The following is a 12,841-nucleotide window of genomic DNA, read 5'->3' on the forward strand; positions in this document are numbered from 1 at the left end:
GTATCAGTCCCCGGTCACTAACATCATGTCCGACAGCCAGTCCGCTATTGCGCTCTACCTCGCAATTCCGAATTTCATAAACGGACGAAGCACTTTAATGTGAAATTCACTATCAGCGAGCCGTGCTGAGTACAGGCGAGATTGGGCTTCAATATGTTCCGACTGAGGGACAGGCCGCAGACGGTCTCACCAAGCCATTAGAGCCTACAGCTTTCCCAAGTTTTGTAGTCTCTTAGGAGTGGACGCCTCGGAGACTCCAAGGCAACGTGCGTGACAGCGCAGGCGCTCTTTCCACTTCATTTTTCCACGGAGGTTTTTAAGAGGTTTTTAAGAGGTTTTACCGAGGCCTGACTGCTCTGCGCAATTCAGTATCGCCCTACCAGCAAAGCGATTCTGAAGGGGAATGTTGTGATATGAGGCTGGTGCAGATCAGGAACCAAGCCGCGCCATCGGAATTCATCCCGAGTCCTCTATAGGAAGAATCAAGTTGATTTCCAATCAACTTGACCTTCTCGTTGTATATATAGCCTCATGTTTCCCTCTGTAATAGTAACAATCAATCATACACCTGAACTACAACAATTCCCATAACTGCACAGGATCTCATCGTATCTGCAGTTGAAAACTTGGGGGGCAAGCCGGTCGAAATAGCACTTGCCACCTCTCTGAAGTGGTCGACACAGAGCACTTCCCGTAGGCGTGAGACAACGACGAGAACAATCAACTGCCAGCTCATTATCCGTCGTCAAAAGCCAACAAGTCCGCAGCAAGAACGCGGTATGGTGAAGTGTCCCTGCGGGTCAGATTCGAAATCTCACACACCACTGTCGAAGGCGTAGAGACCTTTTGACTTAGTAGCGTCATCGCATACGATTTCTTTGTTTACCATGTGCAACGTATACACGAGAGACCCCCCCAATTACGCCCAGATGGTCAAGCTAAAGTCCCAGGAACCGCACTCTAGGTTCCAGTAGTAGAGGAACCCCTAGAACCCGTTTCGTCGTCCCAGGGTTGGAGGAGCCGCCAATTGGAACATGAATCGAAATTCTGATAGTGGAGGTGGAAATTGTTATAAGTGGCGACCTGTTTCTCGGAGCTCTGTAGGATCTGTGGTCGACTCACCTGTTTCCAGGATAAGCTTCCTGAAGACTAATTGAGAAGCAAAGTTGCGGACACTCACGCAGAAAATATTGTTGATAAATACATATTCTTATGAGGCTCTACGCTCCAAGATTGTGCATTGACCTGGGAAATACCGCTCGAGAACAGCCAAGATCCGATGGGCTGATCAGATCAATAGATGGACACGCTTAAATTGTCGACAAAGTTCATTACAAAACTATCTCATTGATAACACGCCGTCACACGAACAAGGTATGCTGTAGCGTGGCGGGTCGTGGCTGGTTGCAGAACTCTGCTACTGAGGCCGCTGCAACAGGGACAGATGAGTCGCGCTAGTCGGGATTACCCCGTACAATTGGACACTTCTGGACATGTCGCTTCAAGGTGTCACTGCGGGAAAAGGCAGCTTTACACAGAACACAGGTGTAAGGGCGGTCCCCAGTATCTACAAAGAATGTTACAGTTAGCAAGTTCAATACATGAAACATCTCATGAGATCCGTTCCCCGACCATTCCAGGATAGGATAGCTTACGTCTCAATAGATGGCGCCTCAGATGCTTCTCGTAGCTGTAGGTCTTATTGCAGTGCTGACAAGGAAATTTGCCATCCGCATTCTTGGCCGTACTAGCTGCGCCCTTTGCGGTGCTGTTGATGCCCTTGCCAACCGGAGCCAAGAGGCGCGGAACGCACGGCGGAATGTCAGGATGGTCTTGGGCACCCACTAACTGTATTCCAGGTCGTTCATTGGTGTTGACATAGCCAGTCGCCCTGTTCATACCAGGAGCCATACCCCGATGCCTGTCACCAGAGTAGTCCAAGGTGTCGGCGGTTAAGTCGTTGAAAGCCGGATGACCGTTGCGCGGGGGTGCTGGTGCAATTGGCCGAAAGCGACTCTGGGCGACTGACGTGAGCGGTGGCGTGTTCGGAGACGGAGCAGCGTGCAGATCCGCCTGCGTATGCTGATTAGGAGACAGTAGAGATGACGTCAGAAAGCCACCAAGGGACGTCTGCTCCATGGCCGGGGCCATGGAGACCGGACGCACGCTACGAGTCGGAAGTGAAAACTGCGACAGATGCGGCAGATGGCCGATGTAGGGGTGTGGCAAGGGAGACCGAGGGTGCTGAGGCTGCAATGGAGGCAGCGTACGCGACGGAAATGCCGGATATTCAGACTGATGGGAGAATTGCGGCCCATGCGTATTCATATTAGGCGTCAACCGAAGAGCTTGCGGTCTGTGGGCGAATTTGAAACAACCCCCTTTAGACTGGATAGCAAGAGCAAGTGATGAGATGTTGGCTTCGGTAATATATGTAGGTAGAATTTCGTGTCGACGAAAGAGGACCGCAGTTTTACTGGTGCGCCCTGGGAATATTCATTATCCCCGAAATTTTGCCTGATTACAACCATGCATGTAATGTTCTCAAGGGCCTTCACAGTGCCGATTTTTATTCTGCAATTCTATACCAACACCAACAGTAGTCAATTTGCTATGCAAAGATTCATGACAGCATTCTTTGGGGTTCTACAAATGTCTGTGATTCTTGTTTGGACCCGATCGATGTCTGCATGTTTTCCTGCCATTGCAACAGAAGAAGTACCTCATGTCAAGTCAAGGACTTAGTTGATGGTAATGAATTACGACCAGAAAGCTGAATACATCACACTTGGCGTTCGCTTGACATCAGCACTTACCAATGACGTGATACCTTGTCACAAAAGAACACTATAGCATTCAAGGGGTATGCGAGCGTTCAGCATTCCACGTAAGACGCCATCTCTACAGTTGGACGGATGGATTGATGGATGACGTCATTTACCCTGACCCTCGCAAACAAAGTGAGGCGCATCGCAAGGTTGGAAACTCCTCGCTGTAGATAATATCAGCTCCGCGTCAGCGATGTGTTGGCTCATAGGAGCGCGCAGCGATTTCTGAGGAGCAGGTCACATTTTACTAACGTGTTTCCAAACTCTACTCGCACAGCTTCTAGGAGCGTATAGGCAATGAACACCAATACAGGACCTATCATGCTTTCTCTCGCAAAGTAGGACCCAATAATACCTCCTAGGAGCTTATATCTTTCCAAGACTGTTCATCTCAAACACCTTGTTTTCTCGGTTGCAGCGTATAAATACATCGATATAATCTCTAATACCATGACCGGCTCGTTGAACAAAGCTTTAGCAAATCCATCGTGGAAGCTCAAGGTACGAAGAGTTTACTCTGTGGGGAAGATTACTTGCTAATCGGCTAGGGATAGACTACCCTACTTCTGGCGCCTCAGTCTAGCCGACCAGGTATACCTGGTTCTCTCAAAACCGGCACAATGGCCAATATCAGAGTGTCGAGTGATAAATTGGCCTCGGAAGCCAACCCTATCTTTATAGACGCCGATGCCGACGACGACTGTGGCGAGCAGCACACAACAGAGCAGGATGATTCTGATTGCGACACTGAGCCTTTGAGTACACCTGTATTTTGGAAACTTTGGGTGACGGAGGTTCCCACGTTTCAAGGAAAAGTGCCGAATCCGCACTGGCGAATTCGAATTGTGACTTGACATCATCCAAATTGGTGTATGGTCAAAGTCCTGATTGTAATGGCTCCCCTGGATCAATCCTCTAGGCCCACCTAGAGGAAAGATCCGAAGTTGCTAAGTCTGCCTCTTCAAGGTCGGTGACGACTGTCGCGAAGGCGAAGAAAGTACGTTTATTCGCACAGGGAAAAATTCGTTTTCCTAACGGGATTTACCGCAGGAGCCTCAGAAACCAAAGAAAGCTGTTATCGGACGGCAGAGACCCATACGCCATTTTGTGGTGAACTCTACCATTCGTGGTCCCGTCAAGGCGATGAGATGCAATCATCTATCGAGACTAGCCAGCCGGAGAATGATGATCCGCCCTGTCAACAAGGGCCCGGTAAACGCAGATGGGACACGAAGGAGGTAACTGTTCTGGGAATAGCCCATCAAAGCGCCTGGCTTTCACACCCTAACCGCATGCGGTGCTAAGCCGTATATGGGTGACTTCGTATTTTAGGATTCGTCAAACGAAAACAAAACATTGAGTATTTTACCTGCCCACGTGTTGTTACACCTCTAAGATTATAGTACCACACTCACTCGCAAGTAGCAACAACCAAACTGTAACGTTGTGTTGCTTATACTGCATGTATACAGTGGCGACGGTTGTTACCTTCCTTGTCGGAAGCAGATGTGCTCTTTCGCCCCCAGGCCACATGATGGAACAATTTTTGGATTACGAGAATGGCCAAAGACTGGGGAACTAAATTACTCTGCAGATCATTGTTCTCTTCGCGGGCGGGGAGAGAGGACTGCTGGTGAATTGTTCAGTCAACTGGATATTTTAGTTGTTTACGGCGTGTGTATGTGTGCGTGTTTGTGTTTTGTTTACCCTGACACTTGTCGAAGTTGGATTCTAAACCACAACCCACTAGGCTAGGTGCGGATTCGTATTTTGGTCTAGTGGTCAAGTCAACTATCGAAACGATATACAGGCCACCACAACTAAATATACTTGTATACGTACATGTATCATGTATCACGTCCTAAGCGAACTTGGAGCCTCGCCGAGGGCTGCCGTGGCCTCTGTGCCGTCGTTATATTCATGCTGCCCGCATGGCGCGCGGCTTTGAAATCGTTGCGATGCTTCAGCGAAGTCCAAAAAGGTCTCCACTGTCTTGGTCCGTGAAGTGCTGTCAATCTTACCTCTTCCTTCTTTCCCGGGACCCCCAACATAATCGAGATGCTCCGACCTTACTTCGGAGTCCCTTTTATAATTCTCCCAATTTGGGCGATCTAACAACACGTGGTGAATGCTTTCCCGTTCGCCACAGACGCATAGGTTGTCACCGCGGAATCAGAAAGCCTTGGCATATATTGACAACCAGCAGTGCCCAGTTCGCAGCTGCCTTAGTAAGTACGCTCGATTTCTAGGCAGAGAGCCGTAGAACCGTCTGGTGTACTTGGCCGGCAGTGTGTCGTCGATCTTACGCAGATGGGCGCCGATTACGACTCGTTCCGTTCTTTCTTCCATTGGGCGTGGATCCCTTGCCTCATGTGTGCTCTATCGCGTGATAGGAGAAAGCAGAATGTGTGAGTTAGCGATTTTCGAAAACAGCTTATCCCTCAGACACTGACGTTTTGTTTCTCTCTCGGCTCGTATCCGAAACCACGCTAATCCATATCTGGCTAATTCAGAACCAATCCTGCATACCCCTGAGCATATGACCGAATACGCGCTATCCCCACTTTCCATTGAGCTGGTGTTTTCAGTTTCGGAGTGCTGCTCACTGCAGCGCCGCCGTACACAGACATGCTGCTCTGGAAGCCGCTCCCAAAATCCATTGCGAGATCTTTCAGTGGCCGATCGGGATCGTTTCGCTCCGTTTGCCCGAGTTGGTTTCTTATGACAATTCTATTGGCGAATCGGGGTCATAACTGTCGACGATAGTTGAATCGGTAAGGTCAGGTCTCCTACGTAGCAATGAATTATCTCCAAACAGCTGTTCTCCTCGCCGCACATCCGTCCGCCTGTTACATACATACTCAGACTCAAGGCTTGCTTCTTATTAAGCCTCTTCCGTGGATCCTGTCTAAAACGGGCTCTAGTGGTAAACTAGCACTGATAATTTGAATCGGACTGCGCCTGTCTCTTGGCAAGCACAGACTACCTCGCAGGATAGGTCTGCGTCAACAACAATCCTCGCAGGGAAGAGCTGCGCAACCAAGGACTTCAGAGCTTCCGTGACCACGGCTGTCGCTGCCACGAGCCCAGCGATGTAAGACTTGCGCTCCCTCACAGCCAAGAGCCCTGTGCATGTAAAAAGGTGCTCAGATATGCAAGACTTGGCTCGCCAAGGACTTGTTATGGCCCTTCAGCAACGCGCAGGCACCCCTCCGTGGTGCTGGGGACCAGTATTCGAGTATTCAAGAGTATTCGAAGAAGCAAAGACCTGCGCAACATCTTCGTCATCTGTTTCATATTCCGACTTATCGTCATTGGATACATAGAGTGAGCCCTAGATAGATATTCGCAAATGTCGTCACCCAAAGTAAGATCAAAACTGGACTTTCTTCGTTAGCGACTGCCGTATTCTCAGCCTCCGCCTTGATATTCTGCTAGCTGGTAAAGTCCCTTTGCCGCGAAGTTATACGGCACCTGCCAGCAAATTTTGGAGCAAACAGAGACGTGAGTGTTGTGGTGAGTGTTGTGGTGAGTGTTGTGATGTGTGATGAAGGAGTGGTCAATGTCTAGACCTCGCCATTGACTGAATGCTCATTAGTAAGCGACCCACGGGCCCATTAAATGCCATGGGGCTACGGTCAACGGCCCGCCCGCCCATAGACAGGGGGAAGTAACTCAGTGCGAATCAATGGGCCTTATGGCCCGTGGCGAGGTCTATCAATGTCTCACGGACGTAGTACGGAGGTTTTCTTGCCATCTCACCCGCATGATGAATGTATCAATCACTATTGATTCTATTTCGCAAGCCATTTCTAGTCCCATTCTGATCACTCGGTGAAGTTGGCATACGGCCTCAATTCGATTCGAATAGTCGATCCACGGGTTTAACTATGACAAGGCAATAACGCTCAAGACCCATGTTAAAAGTATGTGATGAGGTGCCGAGTGATTGGCCTAGGTAAACTTAGCCATGGGGTAGGCTTTGTGCCTTGCGTAGTCAAGCCATCACTTCAGGCGGTGATTGTAAGTCACTCGACCTTACTCTACTTCAGTTATTATTTCCCAAAGAGCGCGAATCAAAGCAATTTTACCACAGAGGCAACTATGTTGCTGAGAGCTTTGGACAAGCAAGCAACCAAGAATACCCCGTCGGCTCCTTCTACTATGCCTCGGCAATGACGAATTATATTTCAATAAATCTCCCGGAGGTCAATATCCACCACGATCAAAGTGACGGCCATTGCCTTTTGCGAAGTGCTGTCCCAAGTTCATGCGACCAGCATGCTCTGCTGCTAAAAGAACACGGTTGGAACCCGACTGGGGTCTAGCAGTGCCATCTGAAACGAATTTTCGTGGGGTGACATCCTCGCAGGAGTACCAGTTCGCTCGTAGTCGTAGTAGACACATTGGCCGTCCTTCCGAAAGCAACCATCACATGAGCTTTGATTGACGGTAGAAAATTTGCTCCGGGATGTAATTGCTGCGGGCCAACGAGTTTAGATTGTGACTTCAACAGGGTCGGTAGCTCTCTCCCTCATGTTATATATATCACCAGAACCACAATTTTTATTGCAAGACTGCCTACAAAAGTCAGGTATATAACATCGAACTCTTTCCCACATTCCCCTTCACGATGCATATAGCGTTTCTAAAAAATATTACAGATGATCGCACTGGGGATCTTCATTCTGGGCGTCCTACTGGTTACCACTCCGGTGGTATGACTCTTTCTTTGGCCGTCAAGTCCGAGACATGCTAATAATCCACCAGGCTTCCAGGCCATTAAAGGCAATCATGTTCCCACCAGAGCCGGTAGTACACACTGCCCATATATTACGATATCACGAAGACTTGCGCTGACTATCCTTTGCAACGCAGACACCTGGCTCGCTACCCACTCACAGCGTGAGACGAAGCCATCGCCTTTCTAGTGACCCAATCAGTAAGTATTATAGCCCCTTTTGAAGCGTTCCGTTTACAGTACTTATGCCGTGTTACAGTTTCTCTTGATCCAAGCGCGAAACACGGTCGACTCCACCGACATCGCCGGATGCACGTTAGGCGTAGGTAGCATCGGGGAACTGGACACAGGGTGATGGTTCCAATGTGTCGTAGAAGATGAGCCATTTTCCCTCGCTCGATCCCTTGGTTGGCAGACTCAATAAAAAGGGCGCAAGTTGAGATCAATATCAATGGGTGGCCATAACCAGCCGACCACAGCCCATAGATAGGTTAGGCCTTTGCATATACCGAATATAGCCTCTCGATACTGAAACTTGTCAAGTTTACTAGAATTATGACTTGTTCCCATTATGGCCGTAGGAAACAAAACAAGTATTACAACCAACTGAAAGTTACTTGTCCCTCCTAACTAGCCTTCCTCCTGTCCTCTTTGGGTTGTCGCCAAGTATTGGCCAGACCGATTCCAATCTACTTCTGGCCTAGACCAATTCGGGCTGTCGAATAGGGAAAGGGCGATGAGCAGTACATCTTCGACTAACTACATTAGGCCTGGCGTGACTAGACTTAGAGTCTGACAAACTATCAAAGAATAAAATGGTAACATTGGCTTCGATCCTCCCTGTCGTATGTAGTGAGATGACATACCCCAACTTTTATGATGAGCAGGTTCCAATGCTTTAGCCACCGTACTGAGATCGTTATTTCTTGACGTGCGCCACGGATACCACTGTGCACCCGAAGTGAACTAACTAGGCACGAGACGGTTTGTATTACTACGAGACCATGCGACGATTATTGTTCAAATGATTCGCCAGAGCTTCCCATTTTTGGTTTTGACGAACTGGGGCACAGAAGACCGGGATGTCTCTGCCAACGGACTGAGCAGAGGTCGCAGAAATATAGTCGCGAGGCGTTCGAACAATAGTGGGCTTGGGCCGTGTTTTCTTTCACCAATCAGCAGCAAATCACTGAATACTCATATTAATTTTGTCTTACCATATCTTCCCTTGAGGGCGGAGGGGTATCTGGATGGGAGTGGTATGTAAAGATCTGACCATCAGGCAGTTCCATGATGAGCCAGCTTTTCATTCCATACAGAAGCCAAAATTCATTGTGGCGTCGTAGTAGATTGTTGCGGCGCTTACGGAGTTGCTCTCGCTTGACACGGCTTAGAGGAGGCGCCATTGTCGACTAATTTGCTGCAATAGAACTAGTAGTTTGCCATGGCCGGTGGATGCGCTTATTTATATCGGACATCTGCAATGGCCTAATCGTCCAATCTATTACTTCAACATTGGTCACCATTTGCAGGAACTTTGAACGATGTTTACTGCTACGACTTATATTGCGGGCTAGCGAATAAAAAGATGCGGCTGGATATTGACGTGCAGAATTGACATTTTCCAAGGCCAGCACCAGACATAACTAACTGTTATAATAGTCTATGTGCCTTTTATATTGCCACAATCCCTAGCCTTGGAAACTTGGAATTATATCGGCGATTGCCAGAGACCCAATATATTGAACAGTCCACCTTATCTTATTGGCACGGTCTGGTCTTCCCGTGCTTGATCAATGCATAATCAGTCTGTAAAGCAGCTTGCCATGGAAAGTCATAGCTATCGCTCAGCAGTCGTATGTATCATACATGCCTCTTTCCAGATTTTTCTCATACTTTCCCAGCCTTCAGAGACGATGTATTGCCTTTGAACACCATCGCTGACGATTATTGACTTACAGCCGACGTTGGCTTCACTAAAGCCAACGTACTCTCAAACTATTGGTTTTCGGACAAGCCAGGCACTACATGATGAGGGATCAAGGCTTGACGTTACACCAGTCTCGAAGCAATTCCCTTTGTCGGCCTTGAATCGACCATTATACTGTGATTTGCTATTACACTCCAGTTCTCCAGTCAGCGCCCTTGGTGATGAGCCTACGACGGAACCCAAGCACAATGGAGCAATTGCCGAAAAAGATTCCATAAGCGGTGCCATAAGAGGATCATATACCAGCACCGGTTCTGATGACCATAGTCTCTTTCCGATTGAGAATTCAAAGAATAACACTACCGACTTGCTTCAGAACGTGACCACAAGAGCCACCTTTTCGCCGTTTGCATTCAATCGTACCTCTCAAGTATGGGCTAGTTTGGAAACACCGCACTCTGAGGACTCGTCGGGACCTTTCGTGGAGACACTGTATCATTCGACTAGCCAAATACATACCGAAGCTTCCGAGATCAGAGAAACCGGACAGAGCAGGGTTTTCCAAAGCGACGGAGCTTCTGGCACCGAATGGTCTGGCACTGCTGGTCGTATCACTGGGACGGCTGGGCATCACTTATCTCTGGCCCCTAGTGATAAAAGCCAAACCTTGTCGAGGACGTTGACAGGAACGGTGGCTAGCTCTCAAACTAATTCGTCGATTCCTGGACCAACATCAGCCACAAAAACCTCAGATCATGAATGGCATGATACAGCAATCTATGGCAGTACTCTATCGGCAAGGCTTTCAAAGCAGGGCGCAGTACTTATACTCAGCAGCGTTTTTGGAGGCAGTGTTGCTTTGATTGGGGTCTTTATTATACACTGCTTTATCCTCCGTTATCTCCATAGGCATGCCGTGGGTTCGACCTCTCTTCTTCCCTCGCAACGAGTGGTAGATTCCCCGGGAAAAAGAGCGAAAGTCATACCTAGGACAGCTGAATTCTCGCATTTTTCAAATGATACTTGAGTTGACACCTCAATAAAATACTTCGCAATATTTTTATCTAGGAAAATCTTGATAGGTCAGGCCGATGCTTCATTCCGAGACCACCTATTTCTCCAACTAGTCTCTGGGACACACATTTTAATGTTAAAATCTAGGTTCAGTGTATATGAGATGGAAGTCAATCTAAGCCTAAGAGTGGTTCCCATTCAGGACTCAGCGACAGTGAAGGTGGTGAAGGTGGTGAAGGTGGTGAAGGTGGTGAAGGTGGTGAAGGTGGTGAAGGTGGTGAAGGTGGTGAAGGTGGTGAAGGTGGTGAAGGTGGTGAAGGTGGTGAAGGTGGTGAAGGTGGTGAAGGTGGTGAAGGTGGTGAAGGTGGTGAAGGTGGTGAAGGTGGTGAAGTGGTAACGTGGTAAGGAGTTAAAAATGATCACAATGAATTCAATGTCATGACGGTCGTTCTTTGAGCATGTGTGCTACGCTACGCCTTCTAATTTGGAGTCGGGCTGGGTTAAACATTGCCATTTTCATAATGAGGCTCCACCGTCTCCAATTCTGCTGCCTGCCAGCATAATCCTTATCCCGTTGGTGCCGACAGCGATACAAGTGGCCTAGCCTCAAAGATCGATAGTGGTGACCGCGGTCGCATTATGATGTGTTAGCAAACTCAGAGCGTCGTTCCAGTTATTATAGCATACTTAATCACTATTTAAGATTACTAGTCCCGCGCAGTAAGTTCAGGACAGCTACCATACGTCACGTTGGACTTCAGCTTCAACACAAACCCACGGCGCAAGTGAGTGCGTATAGCATCCGTTACCTGCCAGGTCATGACTTCTGGGCATCAATTGATTAGCCAAAATCCCGGCAAAACTTTAGAAAGAAAGACGCCGCCAAGTGGACGAGACCAAATCTCCGATGAATGCTGCATCAGTTGCATTATCCTGTTGGTTTTACTCTTTTCGGGCCCTTCCCAAACCCATCTTATCACCGCCATCGAAAATGAAGTGGAGCGGCCAGTGGGAACGTTGAAGGAGCCAATATCCAAAATACACTGTCCCAACCTGGATCCAACGACCGCGTTATCACATCTGCTGGCTCAAATGCAGCCTAAACAGGCGCTTCAAGGAAAGAGGGATTATAAGATTACGTCCCCTGCCAAGCAATCTCGGGTACCATTAGTAAATCAATTGGGTACAGGTCAAATCCTGACCAAAATTGAAACTCTGAAGAGACGAGGCTGGCCCAAATTGAAACGACTGAGTCGGGCTGTTTATCAAAATTCAAAACGGATTTCGCGTCTTCGTGCCCACTTGTCATTCTTACAAGCAGAGCTCGAAGAACTGACATCTCGAAACGGTCCATCAAAGGCAGTTGTGTGCAAGCAGGAGATGACTAAAAATGAGCTATTCCCGAGGCGGATATGTTTGATTGGATCTTTGTTGGTTCAGCATTATCTCGAGAAATGGAGTGAGGGGCCAGTTGATGGAAATAGGGTGAATATTCCGGGGTTGACCGCTCTGTCAATTGACCGATTTCCTTCCCTACGCTCGTGAGATTATTTGTTTTATGCTTTTTTGCTATTTTAGGAGGAAGTGCTGTCGAAGTATTATCTCATCGGTCATGCAGTAAGCAATAGCACAATGATTGAGTTAAGGCTGGTACTGGTTTTCAACGATTTTACAATGCAACGCGCCGTATGCTATTCCAAGCATTCTAAGAAGCTTCTTGGGTAGCGATAGCCTTCGATATTTTGAAGGAAGGCATTGCCAACGCACGAGCTTTACAGGCCCACTCGAAATTACTTTCACCATTTTATTCTCTTTGGCTTTTTCCCAAGTCTTGGCCAGACCACCTCGACCTACATCTGGCTAGCCCATCAATTACTTATCGAATAGGAAAAGGGTAATTAATTTTCACTAGCTACGTTAGGCCTAGCTTCAATAAAAATAGAGGTTGAGAAGCAATCAAAGAGGACAAATTGGTGAAACTGATTTCGAGCGCGTCTGTAGGGAAAACAAGCTCCCTAATTTTGAGAGTTCTATAGGAATCTACATACGAAAATGTGAACCACATCCATGCTACACTCCGGTAGCACCTTAGTTGGTCCACCTTGAATAACAATCCGACTCAGTGGCAAGGTTGAGAAGTCTGAACTACTCTATAGGATACCCCATGGATTCGCCCGCAACTACCAAGTGAAAGTCAATCGAGTCACTCGCGTTTTGGGAAGAGCCGCCGATTATTCCAAACGTATAAAAGTTGTCTATCTGGCATGTTTGTTGAACCTTTGTCGCCAGAGGCACAAGGCTTCCACAGTTTGTTGAGATGCGCTGGGG

At 48.1% G+C, this 12,841-nt stretch overlaps 2 protein-coding genes across 2 annotated transcripts; one reads left to right on the top strand and one right to left on the bottom strand.

Annotated features, from left to right (window-relative positions):
- Positions 1–1,454: 1,454 nt before the first annotated feature.
- N7489_004820 (C2H2-type zinc finger protein) lies at positions 1,455–2,328 on the bottom strand (the record flags this gene model as incomplete). Its single annotated transcript, XM_056710572.1, has 2 exons — positions 1,455–1,567; positions 1,656–2,328. 2 exons carry the CDS (start codon positions 2,326–2,328, stop codon positions 1,455–1,457), a joined length of 786 nt encoding a protein of 261 aa, XP_056568993.1.
- A 1,120-nt stretch (positions 2,329–3,448) lies between these two features.
- On the top strand, positions 3,449–3,682 carry N7489_004821 (uncharacterized protein; the record flags this gene model as incomplete). The annotated part of the gene is made up of 1 exon (XM_056710573.1): positions 3,449–3,682. One exon carries the CDS (start codon positions 3,449–3,451, stop codon positions 3,680–3,682), a length of 234 nt encoding a protein of 77 aa, XP_056568994.1.
- Positions 3,683–12,841: the final 9,159 nt, after the last annotated feature.

This window comes from Penicillium chrysogenum, assembly GCF_028827035.1.
Source record: "Penicillium chrysogenum strain IBT 35668 chromosome Unknown utg000002l_segment0_segment0, whole genome shotgun sequence".
Classification (NCBI taxonomy): Eukaryota; Fungi; Ascomycota; class Eurotiomycetes; order Eurotiales; family Aspergillaceae; genus Penicillium; species Penicillium chrysogenum.